General features: G+C 39.8%; 1 protein-coding gene across 1 annotated transcript in view; it reads left to right on the top strand.

Annotated features, from left to right (window-relative positions):
- LOC141272644 (signal transducer and activator of transcription 5B) overlaps positions 1–17,437 on the top strand; it is a 183,003-nt gene extending 165,566 nt beyond the window's left edge. The window contains exons 13-20 of the mRNA XM_073683563.1: positions 3,174–3,266; positions 3,447–3,653; positions 4,243–4,337; positions 5,572–5,702; positions 5,868–6,032; positions 6,802–6,850; positions 7,092–7,190; positions 9,690–17,437. Of these exons, the coding sequence (XP_073539664.1) occupies positions 3,174–3,266; positions 3,447–3,653; positions 4,243–4,337; positions 5,572–5,702; positions 5,868–6,032; positions 6,802–6,850; positions 7,092–7,190; positions 9,690–9,819 (969 nt within the window). The 3' untranslated portion in view covers positions 9,820–17,437. The remainder of the gene's footprint in view (positions 1–3,173; positions 3,267–3,446; positions 3,654–4,242; positions 4,338–5,571; positions 5,703–5,867; positions 6,033–6,801; positions 6,851–7,091; positions 7,191–9,689) is intronic.
- The last annotated feature ends 7,726 nt before the right edge of the window (positions 17,438–25,163 follow it).

Below are 25,163 nucleotides of genomic sequence, written 5' to 3'. Positions count from 1 at the left end.
ACAGCATATGAAGTGGACCTAAAACTTAACTTTTAATGTGCAAAAGATTAAAACTTTGCAATCCTCATTATAAAATGTTGACACACAAACCTAACATATTTATAAAACACATTGGACTACAAAAATTTCCCATGTCCCTGTATGGAATCAAAATCTGACAATGGTCAGAAAATAGGGCAGTGACACTAGTCACACACTATCTATATATGTATGTGTGTGTGTGTATATATATATATATAATATAGTACAGACCAAAAGTTTGGACACACCTTCTCATTTAAAGATTTTTCTGTATTTTCATGACTTTGAAAATTGTACATTCACACTGAAGGCATCAAAACTATGAATTAACACATGTGGAATTATATACTTAACAAAAAAGTGTGAAACAACTGAAAATATGTCTTATATTCTAGGTTCTTCAAAGTAGCCACCTTTTGCTTTGATGACTGCTTTGCACACTCTTGGCATTCTCTTGATGAGCTTCAAGAGGTAGTCACCGGAAATGGTTTTCACTTCACAGGTGTGCCCTGTCAGGTTTAATAAGTGGGATTTCTTGGTTTATAAATGGGGTTGGGACCATCAGTTGTGTTGTGCAGAAGTCAGGTGGATACACAGCTGATAGTCCTACTGAATAGACTGTTAGAATTTGTATTATGGCAAGAAAAAAGCAGCTAAGTAAAGAAAAACGAGTGGCCATCATTACTTTAAGAAATGAAGGTCAGTCAGTCTGAAAAATTGGGAAAACTTTGAAAGTGTCCCCAAGTGCAGTTGCAAAAACCATGAAGCGCTACAAAGAAACTGGCTCACATGAGGACCGCCCCAGGAAAGGAAGACCAAGAGTCACCTCTGCTTCTGAGGATAAGTTTATCTGAGTCACCAGCCTCAGAAATCGCAGGTTAACAGCAGCTCAGATTAGAGACCAGGTCAATGCCACACAGAGTTCTAGCAGCAGACACATCTCTACAACAACTGTTAAGAGGAGACTTTGTGCAGCAGGCCTTCATGGTAAAATAGCTGCTAGGAAACCACTGCTAAGGACAGACAACAAGCAGAAGAGACTTGTTTGGGCTAAATAACACAAGGAATGGACATTAGACCAGTGGAAATCTGTGCTTTGGTCTGATGAGTACAAATTTGAGATCTTCGGTTCCAACCACCGTGTCTTTGTGTGACGCAGAAAAGGTGAACGGATGGCCTCTACATGCCTGGTTCCCACCGTGAAGCATGGAGGAGGAGGTGTGATGGTGTGGGGGTGCTTTGCTGGTGACACTGTTGGGGATTTATTTCAAATTGAATGCATACTGAACCAGCATGGCTACCAAAGCATCTTGCAGCGGCATGCTATTCCATCCGGTTTGCGTTTAGTTGGACCATCATTTATTTTTCAACAGGACAATGACCCCAAACACACCTCCAGGCTGTGTAAGGGTTATTTGACCAAGGAGGAGAGTGATGGGGTGCTACGAAAGATGACCTGGCCTCCACAGTCACCAGACCTGAACCCAATCGAGATGGTTTGGGGTGAGCTGGACCGCAGAGTGAAGGCAAAAGGGCCAACAAGTGCTAAGCATCTCTGGGAACTCCTTCAAGATTGTTGGAAGACCATTTCCGGTGACTACCTCTTGAAGCTCATCAAGAGAATGCCAAGAGTGTGCAAAGCAGCCATCAAAGCAAAAGGTGGCTACTTTGAAGAACCTAGAATATAAGACATATTTTCAGTTGTTTCACACGTTTTTCTTAAGTATATAATTCCACATGTGTTAATTCATAGTTTTGATGCCTTCAGTGTGAATGTACAATTTTCAAAGTCATGAAAATACAGAAAAATCTTTAAATGAGAAGGTGTGTCCAAACTTTTGGTCTGTACTGTGTGTATATATATATATATATATATATATATATATACAGTGCCTACAAGTAGTGTTCAACCCCCTGCAGATTTAGCTGGTTTGATAAGATGCAAATAAGTTAGAGCCTTCAAACTGCAAACGAGAGTAGGTTTTATGAACAGAAGCATAAATCTTACAAACCAAAAAGTTATGTTGCTCAGTTGAATTTTATTAAATTTTAAACATAAAAGTGTGGGTCAATTATTATACAACCCCTATGTTTAATATTTTGTGGAATAACCCTTGTTTGCAATTACAGCTAATAATCGTCTTTTATAAGACCTGATCAGGCCGCCACAGGTCTGTGGAGTTATCTTGGCCCACTCCTCCATGCAGATCTTCTCCAAGTTATCTAGGTTCTTTGGGTGTCTCATGTGGACTTTATTCTTGAGCTCCTTCCACAAGTTTTCAATTGGGTTAAGGTCAGGAGACTGACTAGGCCACTCCAACACCTTGACTTTTTCCCTATTGAACCAGGCCTTGGTTTTCTTGGCTGTGTGCTTTGGGTCGTTGTCTTGTTGGAAGATGAAATTACGACCCATCTTAAGATCCTTGATGGAGGTGCGGAGGTTCTTGGCCAAAATCTCCAGGTAGGCCGTGCTATCCATCTTCCCATGGATGCGGACCAGATGGCCAGGCCCCTTGGCAGAGAAACAGCCCCACAGCATGATGCTACCACCACCATGCTTGACTGTAGGGATGGTATTCTTGGGGTCGTATGCAGTGCCATCCAGTCTCCAAACGTCACGTGTGTGGTTGGCACCAAAGATCTCGATCTTGGTCTCATCAGACCATAGAACCTTGAACCAGTCTGTCTCAGAGTCCTCCAAGTGATCATGAGCAAACTGTAGACGAGCCTTGACATGACGCTTTGAAAGTAAAGGTACCTTACGGGCTCGTCTGGAACGGAGACCATTGCGGTGGAGTACGTTACTTATGGTATTGACTGAAACCAATGTCCCCACTGCCATGAGATCTTCCCTTGGTGCCTGAACTACTTCTTAATACTTTAGGTGGACCAAACAGAATTCTTGTGGTTTGAGGGGTTGAATAATAAATGACACTCTGAATTAACTTTTTACATTTTAAAAAAAAAAAAAAAAAAATTTGCTGCAGTGCATTTCCCACTTCCAGGCTGATCTACAGTACAAATGTCACATGCCAAGTTAATTCTGCATGTGTCAACCAGCTAAATCTGCAGGGGGTTGAATATATATATATAATGTGTGTGTGTGTATATATATAAAAAAAATTTTTTATTTACATCTGTTTTTCTTGCAGACTCTTTCCCTCCCTGTTGTGGTGATCGTCCATGGGAGTCAGGACAATAATGCTACAGCGACAGTCTTGTGGGACAATGCGTTTGCCGAGCCTGTAAGTCAAGCGTTTCTTCTGTGATGTGCCTTAAACAGCACTGGTCTTGGGTCCTCCTGTTCTAGTGTGGTCACAATGCCTTGCTGGTTTCGTCTACATAGAAGCTATTATTCCTAGTATTTTTTTTTTCCCATGGAAAATTTTCCATCTTCTGATGTTTGCATCTGTTCTTCTCCACAGGGCCGTGTGCCATTTGTGGTTCCAGACAAAGTTCTTTGGCCGCAGCTATGTGAGGCTCTGAACATGAAGTTTAAGGCAGAGGTTCAGAGTAACCGAGGGCTCAGCGATGAGAATCTAGTGTTCTTGGCACAGAAACTTTTCAACAACACCAGTAACCACAAGGATGACTACAACAACATGACCGTGTCCTGGGCACAGTTTAACAGGGTGAGAGGCTAACTGGCCGGAGGCCGTATTAAATTACGAGTATGTGATTACATTCTGTGCCCGGTTAGGGGTCACACACTCCGAGCTGGTCACGATCCAAAATTGCTGCTTTGGAATATCACATCCTAGTCCTGCACATTGCTGAGCTACTGTGGACTGGATGCAAAGGGCACTTTCCAGTTTTTGCTCATGTCATTTTAAGAAAAGTTATGGGGTCTAAGGAGTAACATTTCTCCTTGTGGAGAGTGACAAGCCAAGCCTGGCATGTCAGAGTGAGGAGACTGATAAGCCATGCATGCTCCTCTGGGAAATTAAATATGCAAATTGTCTCTAAAGAGAGGAAGAGGACTAGAACTCTAGCACCACCTATTAGAGCTGCTTCCAATAGGTGGCGCTAGAGTTCTAGTACTCTTCCTCTCCGAAGAGACAATTTGCATAGGAAAAGTTATGTAACACTTGCACAACAAATAGATGTAGCAGATACATTTTATAAACACTGCTTCTTTTCTGCACTTTTCTCCTTCATGGCTGTTTGGGAGATAAGCAAATAGCTGTAGCTTTTGAATCATGTGTCTTTTCTTTTACGCAGGAGAATTTGCCGGGATGGAATTATACCTTCTGGCAGTGGTTTGATGGAGTAATGGAAGTGTTGAAAAAGCACTTAAAGCCTCACTGGAATGATGGGTAAGTGTGAACTGTGGATAGTTCAGAAATGCCAAAAGGCCACTGTGGCATGTCGTTATCACTGATCCTACCTCACCACTTACCCACATAAACATGCTAAGTTTTCTACTGCAAATTTTGGCAATTGTTTGCCCTTGTCTCTAATGTTAATTTGTAACTGAAAGTCCTTTTAAGTGCATGTCCACCACTAAACATTTGCGTTTTTCTTTTTGATTCATGTTACAGAAATTAGTTTATCATTCAGTGTTGAGTAATTCTATAATATATCTGTACTACTCAGAGCTCCGTTTTTTCATGTAGGGCTTCAAATCTCCTGAATAGACATAGATTAAAAATATAACCTGGTGGAACCACCACTAGAGGGAGTACCAGAGATTGACAAATCCGGAGCTTACTCCCTCTAGTAGCGACTGGAGGCAGCAAATTTGTTCTCTTTTAAAGGACTCCCATAAACTTTTTTTTTTTCCCTAAACCTGTGTATATGTGTATCTAGTGTAGTGTAAGTGTGTTTAATATAATCACCTAACACAGTTTTTTCCGGTATACATCTATCTGTTCCCGCTTCTCTTCTGAGTCACGTGATGGCGATTCCGATCTGTGCTCGGAAGACTCTTTTACATTGGAAACCTATGGGGCCTCGTTCTGATGCTCCATAGGCTTACATTGAAAAATCTACATCTGGGTGTGACGCGGAGAGTCTGAAGAGAGGTGACATGACTTCAAAGAGGAGTGGGTGGCGCTTGTCACCGGAGAAGATGTGGTAGGCGAGTACATTATCACACTGACATATTACAATACATACACATACGCACCGGTTTAGGGCTATGAAAGGTCAGCAGAGGGCTTTTTTAAATCTGTCTATTCAGTTGATTTGTATCTCTGTATCAGAAACGTGAAGCTTGCATCTCTCTAATGATGTATTTTGCACAGAATTTTAAATCTAAAAGTAACATGATCATGAAAGATGAACATTCCCTCTAAGTTTTGCTATCCTGTAGTTTAAAGGAAGTCTCGCCAGCATGGATTCCAGAACATACTCAGTCACAACTAATCTTAGTGGTAGTTTATCAAAAAAGATAAAAATGTGTTGCATGCACCTACATATGTGTTCTAAGCATTTTCCTTATCTTTGGATTCTATAAATCACTGGTTCAGTGCTACCATCGCTTGTGTAATTTAGCATTTTGCCTAACTGTGGCATTTTATAACGTCATAGCTTTTTTTTCTATTTTAGGGCTATTCTTGGCTTTGTCAACAAGCAGCAAGCTCATGATATGCTGGTGAACAAGAGGGATGGGACTTTTCTTCTGCGCTTCAGTGATTCAGAGATAGGAGGCATTACAATTGCATGGAAGTTTGAGTTGCGTAAGTTTCCGCCTTTCTCAAAGAAATGAGTCTTTGTATTAGTCATGTTTCCTAGTCCAGCTGATGGTAAAAGTTTAATTTTTGCTGCAATTCTGACATAATTTGTCAAATTCAGATATTTTGCTTCCCTTCATGAGCTAACACGCCTGTAATGTGTCTGTTTAGCGGAGAGGGCCTTGTGGAACCTGATGCCATTTACCAGCCGAGATTTTTCAGTACGTTCGCTGGCGGACCGACTTGGAGATCTGAACTATCTCATCTATGTGTATCCTGACAGGCCAAAAGACGAAGTGTTCTCAAAGTATTACACACCAGTGCTCTGCAATCCTTGTAAGATTGACCCGTCTGTAGTAATAGAAGTGTATGCACGTATGAGCTAGCTGCTTTCCACATTTACGTGATTGGTCCTAGATTGTCACATTTTGTACGGAGCTTTCTATCCTTAGCTTTGCTGATTTTGAGATATACATAAATTCATTCTCCATTCACAGCTTGTACAGGTAAAGTGCATTAAAACAATGGGCTTCACCTGTAGAAGTTGCACTATTCACACCCTTATTGCAAAAATGCTGCAACCCATAGTACTACAATTTTGCTAGGCAGAACACTGCTTCTCCAATGGTCGCCTTATGCATTGTACCCCCTAAAGAAATACAGAAGGGCAGTGGATGCAGCAAGTGTTCCCAATCAGTCAGCTAAGGGGAATTGGCATGGAGGGATCAGTTATTGATGGAACCCTGATCGTGAATTTGCTTTTACCCACTGGTCTGGGAGATGCCCATAGTTACTTGGGTACATCCTGGTGACCTACTCAGATTGGTATCTATGTTGGGTAAATTCCCTTTAATATTAGGTAACAATAAGATGCTAATATAGTTTATAGTTGTATATTACTCCGTCCATAAATATTAGTTACTCAAATGTAAGGCCTGATAAAGTGAGCTAAGTGCTCAGTCAGGCTTTATGTCTCCTTGAGTATTTTCATGTATACTTGTTTGCCTTTCACTCTAGTCTGTTGGTAATAATAAGCAGTCATGAATGAGATGTTTGGTGATACTTGGTATGTCATTTAATTTTTCTTTATTTTCATTCCCTGCAGCTAAAGCAGATGGATATGTGAAGCCAGCCATAAAGCAAGTGGTCCCAGAGTAAGCATCCACTCTCTATATGTATATATCATCCCAGAATACAAGAATTGATGGCCGATCCCCTTAGTCTTCATCTTCTGTTCCATTATGGACCATGATACTTTTGTTTACTGAATGTAAATGTACATACACCTTATAGTATAGAGAATAACTTACATTATATCGTGCTTGGAGAAAAATCATGACTTTTTGTGTTTAGAACAAATGGCTCAGAAATCCATATCTTTTTTCATTTTGTAAGGTTTGTGACCACTGATGTAATCCCACCAAGCAGCTACATGGACCAGGCACCATCCCCTGCAGTTTGTACTCCGTCACACTATAACTTGTACCAGCAGAAGTAAGTTATCAGCTTTGTAATAGACTGATGTAGAATATATGATAAATCAGATTTCCTTTTTTTGTCATATAGTAGCTTGTAAAAAGGAGACTGAAACAAATTACATTTAAGCACATTGGCCCCGATTCATCGTTGCTCTTGCACATATTTATTTTTTGTCTAGTTTTTTGCTTTGCACCTTATTTTGTTTGCAATCAGTGAATTATTGTATTTGCACCTTTTTTGAAGTCTATTTTATTAGTGCTCGCCTGGTTTTTTTTTTTGGAATTTCCTGGATGGAGTTTAACGATTGTAGACGTTTTCGTTTCATTCATCAGTTGTGACTTTTTAAAAAATTGCAACATTTGGTGCAATTCAACTCCAGTACCCCCTCTGGTGTATTTTTTTTTATAACTTTGCACCAAATTCATAAAGTGCGTGCGTCATTTTGAAAAATTTGGCAACACAAACTGCAATTAATACCACAATACAAATAAGGAAAGTGACAACTCCCCCCCCCCCCCCCCATGATGAATCAGGGCCTTTGTGTCACAGTACTGTTTAAAAGTCTTAGGCAGGTGTGAAAAACTGCTACAAAGTAAGAATGATGTCAAAATAGAAGTTTTTATAGTTTAGTTTCATCAGTTAACAAAATTCAAACTGAATAAACAGAAATCCAAATCAATATTTGGTATGACCGCCCTCTGCCTTTCAAGACTTCATCTGTCCTAATTACACCAAAATCGGAGATTTTGTAGAATTCTTCCAAACAGGTAATAAGGATCATATGTAGGCTGAAACACAACCATTAACTGAAACAGAAACAGCAGCTGTGTAGGAGGCTTTAAACTGGGTAAGGAACAACCAACCTTTACTATAATGGTGAGGTTGTTTGACCATTTCATGTCACAGGTCATAGACCATGGCAAGACTTAGTACAGTAATAAGACACATGGTAGTTATATTGCATCAGCAAAGATCTGTCCTATGCAAAGATTTCAAAGAAGAATGCGGTTTCAAGATGTGCTGTTCAAGCTCTTTTGAAGAAGCACCAATAAACGGGTAACGTTGAGGACAGTAGACGAGGTGGTCGGCCAAGGTAACTTAATGCTGCAGATGAAAGACACATTCTTACTTCCTATCAAAATTAGAAGATGTCCGGCAGTGCCATCAGCTGAGAATTAGCAGCAACTAGTAGGTCTCAGCTACACGCACTTACTGTTAAGAAAAGTCTGGCCATAAGTGGTCTTCATAGAGTAATTGCAATCAAAAACCATACCTTCTACATATAAACAAGGCCAAGCGACTCAACTATGCATGAAAACCTAGGAACTGAGGTACAGAAAATCAGCACCAGGTGCTCTGGACTGATGAGTCAAAATATTTGGCTCAAACAGAAAGCAGGTCCGGGTTATCGGTATTCTCAATGCTGAAAAATAAAGGCAGCTACTTATCCATCATGTGATACCATCAGGGAGGCATATGTTAGGATCCAAATTTATTCTGCAGCAGGACAATGACCCCAAATGTAGAGCCAGTGTCATTAAGAACTATCTTCAGAGGGAAAAAAAAAAAATTGTTCTGAAAGTGACTATATAGCCTCCACATGGCCCTGATCTCTGCATCATCAAGTCTGTCTGAGATTACATGAAGAGATAGAAGGATTTGTGCAGTTCTACATCCATAATGATCTGTGGTTAGTTCTCCAAGATGTTTGGAACAGCCTTGCTGCTGAGTTCCTTCAATTACTGTGCAAGTGTACCTAGGAGATTTGATGCTTTGATACGGTTTTGAAGCCAAAGGCTGATTTAATTGAATTTTTTGGTTCGTTCACTTTGCATTTTAAGATTAATATTTTTATTTTTAAAAATATTCTTTCTTTGCAGCATTTTTTCCATACCTGCATAAAACTTTTGCACAGTACTGTAGTTAATATGGGATCCAGACAAAGTTCTCCATGTCTCAAGAATAGTCATATTATTTCTGGAGATATAGACTGTTGTGTTGTGAATAAGTAGGAGTGAAATTCAGCTGAAAACTGTAATCCCATATACTGTGTATTTCAGTTGCAGGAGACTGACTAATGAAGATGTTTTACCAGTACTAACATTTTCTAAATAAGCCCAGGATGGGGTAAAAAATAAATGAACAAAAAAACTGGACCGCCTCTGCCCTCGCTGCTAGTGTCCCCCACCAGTGTGATATCAACATCAGGGTGGGGGTATTTGTCACCTGAATGTTGCCTCCAATGAGCAGATGCTGATCTGCTGGTACATTCACTTTCTGACTCGTCGACTTTTCTGTTTCACCATTATCTGGAGAATAGGTAGTGATGAATATGACATCTTGTCATTTGGTAAATAACCTTACCTTTCCCATCTTTCTATAGGCGTTCTATAAATGTGAACAAACCTTATTGTTGCCTCATAGCTCAGTTTAGTGTATAAAGAGTAGTTTCTTGTCAGAGGGGATGTGGCTCCTTTTTACCAGACTGAAAGCATTTTGTCTTCTTCCCCGCAGTCCTGACTCTGTTTTGGATCCTGATGGCGACTTTGACCTAGATGATAGTATGGATGTCGCAAGGCATGTGGAAGAGCTGCTCCGGAGACCCATGGATAACAGCCAGTGGATTCCTCATGCCCAATCCTGATGTAGTCCTAACCCGCACCTCACTGCCTCCAAAAATGTGAATGGTTTTCACAAAAATTTAATTTTGGTATCTTGTGCATGGTGATCAGTAGGTTTTATTTTCTTTTGTTTATTTTATGGTACTTTTTGACAAGAAAACTGTATCTCACATTATATTCTAATACCCATTCTGGGGGTGGTGATGCCCTGACCGCCTTTCTTCTGAAGATAAGTCATATTGTGCTTTAACCTGCAGCACAGGAGGAGACTTGGTCTTCAGTTCCATCCACACGTCGTCTATGGAGTTGCGTGTCAGTGTTGTAATGGACAGGAACTGAGCACATTGAGTCTCCCATCCTGAAAACCGAAATGCCCTTATGGCTGCCAGCTGGTGTTATGTTGAGAGAGGATTCCCCTATGGTATGGGGGTATAAGTAGGTCATACAGAGGGTGAACAACCTCTTTACTTATTATTTTGTTTGGGATTTTTATTTTTTTGTCAGTATATATCCCTTACACTGCTTGAGTGGATTGTGTAATGTTGCAGCACAATTAGCCACAAGCAGTGTAAAGGCCGTAGTCAGCGGAAATTCGGATCAAGCTAGATGTCAATCATGTTTACTTCACGATATGTAGAGCGTTCTCTTCCATATCTGAGCCCCAGTATGGGGGATAGATGAGAGAGCTAATATAAATTAACCCTTCTTAGGATTAATCAGGGTTTTAAGTTTATTTAACATTAAATATATATATAAATATATATATATATATATATATATACTTCAAAATATAACTAATTATATGAAATGTTTCTATTTTATTACTTTTCTTTTTGTTTGTTTCCACTTTTCTGAAATGGCTTCATTGATACTGAGAACATTATGAAAAGATCTCCAGAAATGTATTCTAGTACCTTATTACAGCCAGAACACAGGGACAGCATGGCATGTGCCAAACACAAGAGGAATCTTGCCATGACTTCACAAAGTCTGGACAGCTTCCTATGAGATATCTGACCTGCAATCATCTTGTCTTGTACATGACAACCACATTCTTCATTCCCATAAGAGATCCCGTTTAATTTTTACAGTTTCCCATCAGTGCACAAGAAATGAATCCTGCAGTGTCAATCAAGCGGTGTATGTCATGGGTGACACCCCTTTCATTTCTACTTAGAGGCTCAAAATGTCCCTCGTTATGAATAGACACTTGGCAACTTGTAAAAGAATAGCTATTTCTATTTTAGCACTGCAATACCATTTTCAGATACCATACTTTTAGGTTTGTCAAACATCTTTACATAGATGACCCCCCTTGGGTTGCCCCCTTAGGCTCAGGCTGCATGGCCTGCACGATACAGTGACATGACATTCTCACAATGCAACCTCATTTTTTTCCTTTGAGACCAGGTTAGACTTTTGCAAGGTCTACAAGTTTGCCTTCAACTGTGTTTTTTTAGGGAAACATTACCTGCGGTAATGCCGCTATTTTACCACGACTTGTGTACTAGCATACAGCACTAACCTTAAAGGGAAGGTTCATCTTTGAGTCCAATTTTTGTTATTGTTCTAATACATCTAAAATGTAATATAAGGAAACACTGCAAAGTACAGACAGATAATATATAGCCTAATTATTATTGCCAGCCATCAATTTTCAGTTTTTCTTTTGTAGCCAAATGTGTATTACTAAAAAAAAAAGAGGACTGATGACTATCAGTATGACTACAGGATGAGACAGGTTGTTTGTAGCCTGGTACTATGCAGACACAGGTCCACAGCGGGTCTATAGGATTTTAACTTGTATTTTTTAGTTGAGAATATTGTAGATTTAGGCTTTAGTGCCCACGATGCAGAAATGAAGCAGAAATTTTCCTGAGCCTTTCTGCATCTCCTTGGCAGAAAAACGCATGCGTTTTTTACATGCGTATTTGCCATGCGTTTTTCCAATGCAGTGTATAGGCAAATCTGCATGCAGAAACGCACAAGAATTGGTCATGTCCGTATTTTTTCTGCGAGTAAAACCTGCACAGAAAAAATCCTGACCGTGCACAGAACTTGCAGAATGTCATAGGAAGTCATGGGATAAGGTATGCAATGCGTTTCTGGAGCGTTTACGCGCTGCAAATACGCACCAAAAACGCATCGTGGGCACACAGCCTCATTAGAACAAAAATATTGATACAAGGGTGTATATTGCCCTTAATGTAAAGGGACTGTCCCATAAACGACATTCCACCTAACCACAGGATAGATGGTAAATGCATGATTGGTGGGTGTCCGGATACATTAATCCCGAGAACAAGGAGCCCAAATTCCCATGTGTGAATGAAGCGTTGGTGATCATGTGTGACCACTGCTCCAGTCAAGGGCTATGACATAAAGGGTTTTTCCCATGAACAAAGTACATTTTAATTAATAGATGTTAGAATAAAAATAAGTTCCACAACTGGATGTTAAAAAAAAAAAAAAGTTCTTGTCCCGATATAATTTTATATATGTGCCCCTTTGTATAGGCTGTTTCTGGCTGTGTAGGAACATGGTCTGATCATACCACATCTCCTGGCAGGGGAGGAAGAAAGAGAGTATACAGACAGGACAGCAGGGGGTCACAGCTGATTCTTTCTGTGAGGTAAAACAAGTTTTTAAATAGGCAGGGAAATGCTTTTTCCTTAAAGAAACTAGCATCAGTGATCCCGTGCTGTCCTGTCTGTATACTCTTTTGCTTTCTCCATTGCCAGGAGATGTGGTATGATCAGACCATGTTCCTGCACAGTCAGACACAGCCATTACACAGTACACAGCAGGAGCACATTTATAAGATTATCTCAGCACAGGAACATTTTATTTAACATCCAATTGTGGAACTTATTTTTATTACAAGATCTATTGATTAAAGTGTACTTTGTGTGAATTAAAGGGGTGTCTCCTGTTCTAGTGATTGGTGGGGTGCCAGCCAGCGATAATTCATTTCGCATCTGTGCAATATATGTTTATGGGACCTCACCCTTAATGGTCACTTATCTTAAGATATGACCTAAACCTAAGTCCTGGCTTTAGTAAGGGTGGCAACTAACCTGAGCCAAGCTGACATGTTTCTTTAGCTGTGCAAGAATGTGAAAAGTGACGTGGTCAATGTGCAACTCATTGAATTTTTCATTTGCACAAAGTTTTATAATTATTCCTCATATTGTTTACACTGACACTGTAGTGATTGGAGATTTTGGCACAATCGTGCTCCATGAGATATGGTAATGGTATGTGATTTCCTATTTTATCACAAGCTGGTCACTTTTTATACAAAAAAAAATATCTATTTCCTCAGGACAGGGTGCAGCATGTACTCTCATCATCCGCTTGCTTGTGTTATGTGATTGAGGGCAAATTATATAAACAAGACAGTGTCCTATGAATGGCCTTACTTGTAAAGTGAAGCTTTTGCTAGTGGTCCAGTTAGCAAAGATGATAGTGACTCTCCAGACCTCCAGTAAAATGAGGATGAGATTGGGGGAAAAAAACTCAGCTATTTTTTTGTAAAACAGCGCCACTCTTGTCTAAGGGTCATGACTGGTATTGCAGCTGTGCTCTATGCAAGTGAATGAAGCCCAGATGTAATTCCAGACATGGTGCAAAAACAAAAGTGACGCTGTTCCTGGGGTAATCTTATACCTTTCTACCCCTTAATCTTTGTAGATATGGGAGTAGAAGCAGGACACTGATGGTCAGATAATGTATTTTTTGTTATATACAAGGTACAGCTAATATCTTGTTCCCATTTTGTATATTTCAATAAAATTTGGATAGTTTTATAAAAAAAGATAACACATTTAAGGCCCCCATACTTATTTTGTGAAAGTCAGTCAAACCTGCCGATTTCAGCGAGACTGGCTGACCACTTGATATGTATGGGGGCCTCCCGACTCCGACAGATGATGCCTTTGTTTTTAGGGGAGATAAGCTGCTGTCAGACGTGTCTGTCAGAGGCCTTTTCTGCTCTTTGTGGAATACTTATGCGCATGAGGGAGTCGGGTGACAGAACTATACAGTTGCCCGCTATTTCAGATATGGGCAGCTTTTAGTTTCCTTGTCTGGATAGCTATGGATTTAAACAATCTGGGTGAGGTATGGCACCCAACATAAATTTTTGCATATACCAAAAACACAGCTGTGACTCTGAAGCCATTTTGCACATTATTATCATAGATCTCAGCACTTGTTATCTATGTTATATAAGAAAAGCCATGCAGAAAGATAAATATATATATTTTTAATACCTAGAAAGTCACATGTTGCTCTTTCTACTGATTAGTGTAAAGTAAAAAAAAATATGCTGGTAACATCATGGTAAATCAGATCTGTTGTATCAGTATACTGGAAATAGTTCACACACATATATAGACATAAATGTGATCACATTAGGTGGTGGGGCCAATGGTGGCCCTAAGGCTATCAGTGGCACCAACTTCTTTCGCCTTCACTTTGCATGAACAATCTGATTGATGCAACCAAATCAGATGAGGACGATATGTCTTGACTGCTGCCAAGATGTTTGTCCCTTCCTCTACTCCGCTTTGAGACATGCAGCGCTAGATTAGATATAGCGTGCCATACGACAACCATCTTTTGAGTGTGGTTGACTGGCAGTACATGCATAGTTACCTATGAAAAGATTTTATTTAAAGGGAACCAGACAGCTGATACATGCTGCCCGATTCACTAGCAGCAGGTATCAGGCACTGGCTGTATGATCTCAGCCAGGTATGTTTGACTCTGCGCAGTGCAGCGTTTTAGACAGGAAAGGAGGGTTCCCGCCAGCTGCCCTGTCCTGGAATGTCTGACTACCCTCCTAAGCTGCTCGGTCCTTGGCGTTTTGATAAGTCTATTTTTCTCTAAAAAACTGCAGCGTTTCAGATTCAACATACCTGACTGAGATCATGCAGCCAGTGCCTGATGCATGCTGCTCGTGGATCAGGCAGCATGTATCAGCTGTCAGGTTCTCTTTGAGACCAATTGGCCTCTGACATGAAGGCAGAGACTGGAGCGGAATATTGTCTCTCTTGGTCAAAGCAAAAAAACATTCTATCTTAATAAATGGAATGTTTTTACGTTGGTTTCCAGACTTTAAACTATAATAATGGATGTGTGTGAAGGGGGCCTTATTTTTGTAGGTAATGTCCCAGTGGATAAAGGGTATCTCGGATCATTCAAGTCAGTTCAGGAACGGAGTCCTTCAAGTAACTGACTTTTGTAAGGATGGTAGATAATAGAATTTTTACAAAAATGTTTGATTACTGTGTCAAATTTTTAACATCCCTGGATTGCTGCCCTATATTGCGAAAGTCTGAGAGCAAGTTTGGTCAGGAAATGCCACACACTCTTCTGTCCGTGCCTTTCTTTTGTAAGATTATTGTGCATTTCTGGACCTCAATTTAAGCTCTCCATAATCTCTTCTTGTTGTTTTTGCCTTCTCAGAATTTTTTTATGGTGACACCACTTTCTTCTAAGTTGGCATCCATTTTCATATTGCTGCCAGAAGGCAGGTTATCAGCCCTGTAAGTTCACAACCAGAGCATAGCAGAAATAGCCTCTCACTTCTCTTATACCATGTGTTTTTTTTTTGTTTTTTTTAAGCTACTGTGTATATGTATATATTTTAGTTATAGGTTCAGCAACGGCAGGAAAGGTTTTTTTAATCATTACTAGTTCAATCTGTTAAATGTTTCTGTGGCTTGTATTCTTTCCTAGAATTCAGTACTCAAAAGTAAAAAAATATTGGCCTTCAAAAAGATTGATAGAAATAGTCCAACCACTTAATAGCCCATGCCATATTTTGACTATAGTGTAATTATCGATATTTTATGGAAATTTTCATCAAGTCTGAACAAGGCCTAGTCAAGGAATTCTAAAATTTGCATAGTATTTCTCCCGTATTCAAAAAAAATATTCCTCTGCTGACTTCTCTTAGGCTATGTTCACACACAGTTTCCTTGAGGATATTTCTTGGCGTGGAAACACCTCAAAAATAGTCTAAAAAAACACTTGAAAAACTCTTCCTATTCATTTCAATATTTGCTTTGCTGTTTCACATATAGAGCATTTTCAGTATTTTTTTCTTAAGGTTATGAAAAACACTCGGGGGGGGGGGGAATGCATGTCACTACTTTCAGGCAGATTCCTCTGTATCCGCTGTAAATTTGACACATCTAGGCAAACAGCTGCAAAAGAAAAAAACAATAAAAAAAGCTTAAAAAAAAGACTCTTCAAAACTGCTTCAGGAAAAGAAAAATTCTCCAACAGATTGTTTCCTAAAGTAAATTCTCCAACAGATTGTTTCCTAAAGTAAATTCTCCAACAGATTGTTTCCTAAAGTAAATTCTCCAACAGATTGTTTCCTAAAGTAAATTCTCCAACAGATTGTTTCCTAAAGTAAATTCTCCAACAGATTGTTTCCTAAAGTAGTTTTTTCCTTGAAAAAAAACTCTCTTTTGAGCGCATCAAAGAAAAAGCAAACTGTCTGCACATAGCCTTAGGATATACAGATGTAGGGGTGATCCTCCATTTGGGCCACGTGGCTTTCGCCTACAGTACAAAGTTGCCTCAAAGAGCATCTTTCCCTTCTGGAGCATTATATTAACATCCTACTGATTTCAGTTGTCGCTATGTAGTACCTCATTTCTCCTGCAGTGTCGCTGTAGGAGAAAGGAACACTCCCTGGCGGTAATGGCAGTTCGTGGGATCCGTTAATTGCAAAAGGGATCCTTTAGATTGTTGGGGGTTGTCCAAAATGGATGACCCCTTTAAACTCTTTAGCGATGTAAGAATTGTATTCTCACGGTTCTACTGTTGTATAAAAACCTCATAATACTGAATTGATCTTGAAGACAAACTAATGATCAGCACTCAGGACAGATGTATAATGTGTACATACAAACCTTTTTAGATACAACTCTCCATATACGATACAAGATGTTTCTTTGAATGTTGGATTTTTATGTAAGGTTTCTGAGGAGAGAACTATTTACACACAAACCAGATGACAAAGCCAATCTCAGCGAACCTATTTAGTTTTACGACCTGCCACTGGTTCTTTAATGTGGTTAGGTGTGCCTTAAAGAAGCTGAAAGTTTTACTCCCTTAATATGGTAGATACATTTCTGGCCATATCTTAGTACTTTTCTATTTATTTTATTTTTAAATTCTCATGGAAAGGAGAGGTATTTCTGATTTATTAGTACACAATAGGTTTATTAGGAAATATCGCAACTTCATCCACATTAATATCAGTTAGCTACTTATTAGCCATAGGTTGGTCAAAAGTTAGTACAGTATGTTGATTTTTTTTTTCATTTAATAGGAGGTCGATCGTGTCAATACAGCCTCCTACTTACACCCCAATTATTACATAGGGAGTATTTGTTGGGTTTTCTTTACTTTTTCTCTTGAATGTTTGAAAGGTATCTGCTTCCTAAAATCTGTTATGTTTGCCTGCTCCTTGCTGTTAAGTGTCTTTCCCTGTTCTATATTTACTCTTTTATTCAGCAAATTACATTGTGTTTTGTGCATCTGTGACTTTTATTTTGGAAATAAAATGTATTTTCCATTATGAAATTAAAAATTGGTTACATTTTCGTTGTTATCAAATGGAGTGCTTTGTATTTTTATTTCCGTTCACAAGTTTATATCACATGCAATCTTCTAGAATTTCAGCATTCATATAGATGGGAGTCTGTCAGCAGATATCCCCCCCATCAGACTCATGGCTACATCAGGTAGCGGACTTCTGGATTTTTTTATTTTTTTGATATACCTAAAATTGTTGAAAAAAATTTAACTTTTAGGCATTATTCAGACGTCCATTTTAAACATTTATATTCTATCCATGTGGTTCACAGATTACATATACCCATTAATCTATGGGGCTGTTCATATGGCCCTGTTAATTTTTGCAGACTGAGTGTTGGATAAAAATCAGACCTGTATGTTATTTTTTTGCAGTGTTATGGATCAAAATCAACCATACAAGTTTATAGGTCCTTGAAAATCGGGCACAGGGACATCCATATGGAAATTTGTGTACTGTCCGTGTTTAACATTGTAATGGGAAGGAGAAGCTTTTCAGTTTTACTTATTTTTTTTGCCATATGAGAAAATCACTGCTGGTAACGACAGACACACTGACCAAACATTGCTGAAAATCTGATCCAGCACTCTGCTGAAAATAAATCATTTTATTCCCATATTAGAAAAACAAAACTAAAGCCTGGATATCTGAATGAGGCCTTATTCTTTAGGCAGATTAGCTTGTAAGTGACAGGCATGCGTTCCCAAGTCAGGCAGACCCCCTTCTCTTTAGTGTTGACTGACGGATCCAGTATGCATTTGCCATAATTCTTCCCTTGCCGCGTGCACTCCTGGGGTGGCGCAAGTGCAGTGACTATCCCCAGTAAGCACGATGCAGACGATTGCTGAACCCGTCAGTCACACAAAAGACCAGGGCTACCAGAGGGTTGGTGTTTAGAGCCAGAGCATTTTCCTGCCAAGGCAATGCTGCCTGGTCAGTTGCAAGTTGTTCTGCTTTTTTTTTTTTCTTTCAAGTGACTTCTTTTTTGTCTTGCAGTATTTCTTTCTGTTTTCTGCGCCAAATTTTTCAAAATGGCACATGTATGCTGAAGCATTTGGTGGAAAATGAAAGATGCTTTCACTTAACCCTTTCATATATAGCACATTAGTTGTCAACTGTGCATTAATAAAATTAGACAGATTTGTGCTCAACTAGTGCTAGAGAGCAACTGCGTAACAAATATTTTTTTTGATATTTCAAAAAATGACAAATGATGAATTGGACTAAAACTGAAGGAAAGGAAATCCACACCCACATTGTCAAACAAAAAAAGAAAAGACGAAACCATGTAAAGGTAACTTAAAGGCACAAATGAAATAATAAATAAGACCTAAACATAAGAGTCACTATTAGACCAAGGCGCCACTATCCGTATCTGGTCAGTATTCGGTCAGTATTTTTTCTCGGGAGTGGGAGCCAATCTAGATGCATGTCTTTACATCAGGTTACTGTAGCACCCCTTTCTATTTGTGATTATTATTCCCCAGCAGTGCCCACTTTTTCTTTTTGTGTCCGCTAACAATTTGAGCCGATTTTCCATTCAATTTGTTAGTGGATATCATGTTGCATTTGGAGAGTCCCTGTGTGCCCAAACATTGGAGCTCCCCCACAAGTGACCCCATTTTGGAAACTAGACCCCCCCAAGGCACCTATCTAGATTCATAGTGAGCACTTGGAACCCCAGGTGCTTCACAAATTGATTCATAAAAATGAAAAAGTGTTTTTTTTTTTCACTTTTTCATTTTTACGAATCAATTTGTGAAGCACCTGGGGGTTCCAAGTGCTCACTATACATCTAGATAGGTGCCTTGGGGGGTCTAGTTTCCAAAATGGGTTCACTTGTGGGGGAGCTCCAATGTTTGGGCACACAGGGGCTCTCCAAACGCAACATGGCGTCCGCTAACAATTTGAGCCGATTTTCCATTCAATTCGTTAGCGGACACCATGTCGCGTTTGGAGAGCCCGTGATGTGCCTAAACAGTGGAGCTCCCCCACAAGTGTCCCCATTTTGGAAACTATACCCCTCAAGGATTTTATTAAGGTGTATAGTGAACATTTTGAACCCAGAGGTACGGCACAGAATTTGTTTACATTAGGTCATCATATTGAATAAGTTGTCATTATTCTTGAGCGCAAGTGCTCGCTACTTGAGTTTGCATCGGGTACTCAGGTATGCACCATGTACAGCGTGTGCTCGAGTGACATGCTCGAGTCCCTGCTCCGCATGTTTCACGGTTATTAGACACCCAAAAAAAAACATGCGGGTATCGCTCGTGCATGGCAGGCAATCCCCGCAAAGTTTTTTTGGCCGCGAAGCATATGGGGCAGAGACTCGAGCATGTCACTCAAATACCCACGATACTCAATGCATACCAGAGCACCCGATGCAAACTCAAGTAGCGAGCACTTGCGCTCAACACTAGTCGCCATATCGTCATCTTTTTTTCTTACTTTTGAAAAAAATCCCAACCCCAGCCCTAACCCTAGCACAACCCTAGCCCTAGCACAACACTAACCCTAGCCCCAGCACAACCCTAGCCCCAAACCCAGCCCTAACCCTAGCCCAATCCTAACCCAAGAGTTTATTTTTGACGCCGTTCCTTGTGCGGTATAAGTGATTAGACGACTTTATTCTTCAGGTCGGTGTGATTACAGCAATGCCAGAATCATATGGGGTTTTTATGACTGACAGCTGTCACACACTAAAAGACGCATTTTTTGTAAAATCTAGTTTTTGCATCGCCATATTTTCAGAGCTATAATTTTTCCAGATTTTGGCAGACAGTCATGTGACGGCTCGTTTTTTGCGGGATGACTTGACGTTGTTATTGGTGCCATTTTCAGGCACGTGACATTTTTTGATCGCTTTCTATTCCGATTTTTGGGAGGCAGAATAAACAAAAACCAACAATTCAGGAATTTTTTTTTTTATTCTGTTCCGCGTGTGGTAAAATTGATAAGGCAGCTTTATTCTTCGGGTCAGTACGTTTACAGCGGTACCACATTTGTATCATTTTTCTATGTTTTGGCGCTTATACACAATAAAAGCTATTTTATAGAAAAAAATATTTTTTAGCATCGCTTTATTCTGAGAGCTATAACTTTTTTATTTTTCGGCTGATGGAGCTGTATGGCGGCTTGTTTTTTGCGGGACGAGATGATGTTTTCAGCGGTACCATTTTTATTTATATGCGTCTTTTTGATCGCGTGTTATTCCACTTTTTGTTTGGCGGTATGGTGATAAAGCATTGTTTTTTGCTTCGTTTTTTTTTTTTTTTTTTTTACTGTGTTCACTGAAGGGGTTAACTAGTGGGACGCGGCGATACCAAATATGTGTACTTTTTCTTGTTTTTTTTTTTTTATAATAATATTTATTGATGGGTACATTATATTTTTATTTTTGGTGGATTATTTTTTTATTTTTTTTTATATTTTTGCAAATTTTTTTTTTTTTTTCCCACTTTCAGACAGTTTATACACTTTATTACTTTGTCCCACTCTGGGACTTTCACTTTTTTTTCTCTGATTACCTGCATGGCACAGGAATGCAGCACCATCCCTATGCCATGCAGGCTATCAGCGGTGCACAGTGTGAAGATTGTTTGGAGATGCACTGCGCATGTCCAAACAATCTTCCTGCTGTCTGGTGACCCGGATGTTGTCATGATGACATCGGGTCGTCATGGCAACACCCGGGAAGCCTTTGCAGACTGCGCTGGAAGCCGGAAGAGGAGGTGAGTATCGTCGATCACCTCCCCTTGCCCCCGCAATGCCGCGATCGACTTCGATCGCAGCATCGCAGGGGTTAATGTGCTGGGAGCGGTGCAGGACCGCTCCCTGCACATAGTACCGGGTGTCAGCTGTGACAATCAGCTGACACCCGGCGGCGATCGCGCCCGCACAGCCTGTGTGCGCGTGCGATCGCGATGACGTACTAATACGGGTCTGGCTCTTAAGTCCCAGGGCACAGACGCGTATTAGTACGTCAGATGTTGTTAAGGGGTTAAACTTTTTTTTTTAAAAAACCCTACTCAAATAATGAATAACCATGAAATCATTTAAAATATTAATGTAATAATTAAAAAAAATACAAATGTAAATAAAAATACACTTAAACAAATCAGATAAGAGGCAAATCCAGACTGTGTTGAAGTGCAATAAATATGTATAGCAGCAACTAGAAATAAAGGTAAGTAAATCACAGTGGATATATATAAATTAGAGTGCTAAACTAAATACTTAACATGCCTAAATAAACACATAGCAGGGAATAAATACCATATAATGAAGTACCACAACCTCCAACGCCATATCGCCATATGGCTTTTTCAAGGAGTATATGGTAAGAAAGAGCAAGGGTAATGTTCTACATACAGCTCTGGCAAAAATTAAGAGACCAGTGCACAGTTTTCTAAAAATCCCCATCTCTACATGTCTGACAGCCATTCCATTCCAGTGTCAGTTGAATTCCAACCACAGTCCACCTCATTCTACTTAATGTGCTTCTGATTAGGTGATCACCTGACCCAAATCTTATGTAACGAGGGAAAGTATAAAAAACACTGCTCTGGTCTTCAGAATCCTCTTGCAATAGGACAAGCTGGATGGCAAAACAAGTGCTAGGAATAGCCCAAAAGTAATTTGAATGAAAAAATAATTTTTAATCATGGCAAAGGAGTTGAAAAGAAAAGTCTTCAGTGAGGAAAAGAAGGGCTCAATTCTGGCTTTACTAGCAGAGGGATACAGTGAGCGTCATGATGCTTCCATTATTAAAATTTATCAGAAGGCAGTCCATTACAACAAGGTCAAGCAGCAGACATTGGGGACAACAAAGTTTCAGACCGGCAGAGGGCGAAAGTGACTCTCCACTGACCAGGATGACCGTCATCTTATTCAAATGTCATTCAGCAACTGCAGGATGACATCAAGTGACCTACAAAAGGAATGGCAAATGGCAGCTGGGGTGAAGTGCACGGCAAGAACAGTTTGTAACAGGCTCCTAGAGGCAGGCCTCAAGTCATGTAAAGCTAGAAAAAAGCCTTTCATCAATGAGAAGCAAAGGAGAGCCAGGCTGAAGTTTGCCAAAGACCATAAGGATTGGACCATAGAGGACTGGAGTAAGGTAATCTCTGATGAGTCTAATTTTCAGCTTTGCCCAATACCTGGTCGTCTAATGGTTAGACGGATACCTGGAGCGGCATACAAGCCACAGTGTCTTGCACCCACTGTGAAATTCGGTGGAGGATCGGTGAAGATTTGGGGATGCTTCAGCAAGGCAGGAATTGGGCAGGTTAATCTTTGCGAAGGACGTATGAATCAAGCCACATACAAGGTTATCCTTGAAAAACATTTGCTTCCTTCTGCTCAGGCAATGTTCCCCCACTCTGAGGACTGTTTTTTCCAGCAGGACAATGCTCCATGCCACACAGCTAGGTCAATCAATGTGTGGATGAAGGAGCACCACATCAAGACCCTGTCATGGCCAGCCCAATCTCCAGACCTGAACCCCATTACATTCCAGAGGTTTTCAATCAAGAGGAAGATGGATAGTCACAAGCCATCAAACAAAGAAGAACTGCTTACATTTTTGTGCCAGGAGTGGCATAAAGTCACCCAAAAGCAGTGTGAAAGACTGGTGGAAAGCATGCCAAGATGCATGAAAGCTGTGATTAAAAATCATGGTTATGCCACCAAATATTGATTTCTGAACTGTTCCTGAGTTAAAACATAAATATTGTTGTTTCTAAATGAATAAGAACTTGTTTTCTTTGCATTATTTGAGGTCTGAAAGCACTGTTTCTTTTTTATTATTTTGACGATTTCTCATTTGCTGCAAATAAATACAACATTTTTAGCTTTGAATTTCGGAGACATGTCAGTAGTTTATAGAATAAAATAACAATGTACATTTTACTCAAAAATATACCTATAAAGAGAAAAATCAGAGAAAATGAAAATTTTGCAGTGGTCTCTTAATTTTTGCCAGAGCTGTATGTCCCTCTGACCAATCATAGAATGTATTCAGATTATCCCTTCAACAAGGGGCCCACTGATAAGTGGATGCTACAAGCTCATTTTATGTTATTTAATTTCATTGGTGGGTGGTAAGGTATAATTAAATCCTCACATACTTGGTGAGGTGCGTTCCAGCGTGGAGCACACGCCGCCCGCAAACTGGAAATATGATCCAGGCGCGAGTCCCATAAGCATAGAAAGTGCGTTCCACCATTGGAACGCGCACCACTGGAAGTGATATACCCAAAAGTTCGCAAGCCTATAGCTGGAAGACATGCGTTCCAATGGTGGAACGCAAGTGCAGGGATGCACCCTGCAAGGTTAAATACCGGGCCAAAATTTACAGGAGCTACAAAGAGGACATGAAGCTCATCATATGTTACATATAGGTATGACAGCGGACAAGGATATAAATCAAAAACATAATATAAGTGTGTGTATATATATATATATATATATATATATATATATATACATACAATGCAAGATACAATATATGTTAAATAAATAAAAAATCATTGAGAAGTGCTAGTGTATAAATAAATAAATATATATATATATATATAATAAAACATGGTGAAAAAATGAATGATAAGGGCATGCTGTGTTCCAAGGTACCAATTGGAACACACCAGGCCAGGAAAATAAAAGGGGTGGGGGGGCGGGGTGATCAATAAATTAAATAAGAGATCCAGAGAAGGTCATTAGTATAAGTGAGAAAGTGCTGGTGCTGAAGAATACATATATATATATATATTTATTTTTTTAAATATACATAATGGGTACAAGTTGGCTGCAGACGTCGTGGCCGGTATTACTCCTATCTGTGCTGTCTCTAGTATTGGAACTTGTTTCTTAAAGGGTTTTTGCATATTTAGAAGTTCTCTGCTATCTATAGGATAGGCAATACCCCCACTGATGAGCAAGTTATGACCTCTGGACCCCTGTGATTGCTGCCCATCTTTCACCAGCCGTCCAACAGACTATGAAAGGTGACTGCCCCTCTGCTCCATGTAAGATGGGGCTTTGTAGATCCCAGAGCTGCTTTCTTTTCATCATTTAGCTTCCCATCAGTCGGAGCCCCATCGATCAGTAAGTTAGCCCTTATCTTATGGATAAGGCATGACTTAATATTTTGGGAATAAGCCTTAAAAGTCAGTGACCGAGCTGCACTACCAGATTCAACCTATTGGCAGAAGTGGCGCTGTTCATAGAAATAAAAACATACAAAGCAACATTGAAATGATCAACATGAGCTTTGCTGGAAAACAACGTGACTCATCACTGGCATTGTAGTAATTTACCAATGATGACCTAGAAAAACCAGCCACTTCTGAGTGATGGAACACCTTCCCATTAGTTGTAAATGGTTTACGTCTACACCCATGATTTTATTAAACTTTGCTTTTTTCCAGCTGAATTATTCCCCTATGATTTTATCGCCATTTTCTTTTCTCTCGACGTCATCGTTGTTTACTTGTTAAGAAGCTGACAGCTGAGGACACCTAGCGGCCATAATTGGAAATGCAATAACACCAGCACAGCGACAGTTTTACGTATATACTGCTATTATAATAAGCATTATAGTTGGTGAGAGGTGCTGAGAATATAGGAAGGAGCGCGGTAAACTGCAGCTCCGGCAGCTTCATTAAATACAGCGCTTAGTGTCAGCGAAGTAAGCAGGTCTGCCAGCAGCCAACAGGGCGTCTCATTTCCGTGTAGGAAGCCTAG

This window comes from Phyllobates terribilis, unplaced genomic scaffold (assembly GCF_046119375.1).
Source record: "Phyllobates terribilis strain yellow unplaced genomic scaffold, ASM4611937v1 Scaffold_5__5_contigs__length_657084704, whole genome shotgun sequence".
Classification (NCBI taxonomy): Eukaryota; Metazoa; Chordata; class Amphibia; order Anura; family Dendrobatidae; genus Phyllobates; species Phyllobates terribilis.
Note: the sequence above shows the minus strand (reverse complement) of the source record. Positions and strands in the feature narration are given on the sequence as shown.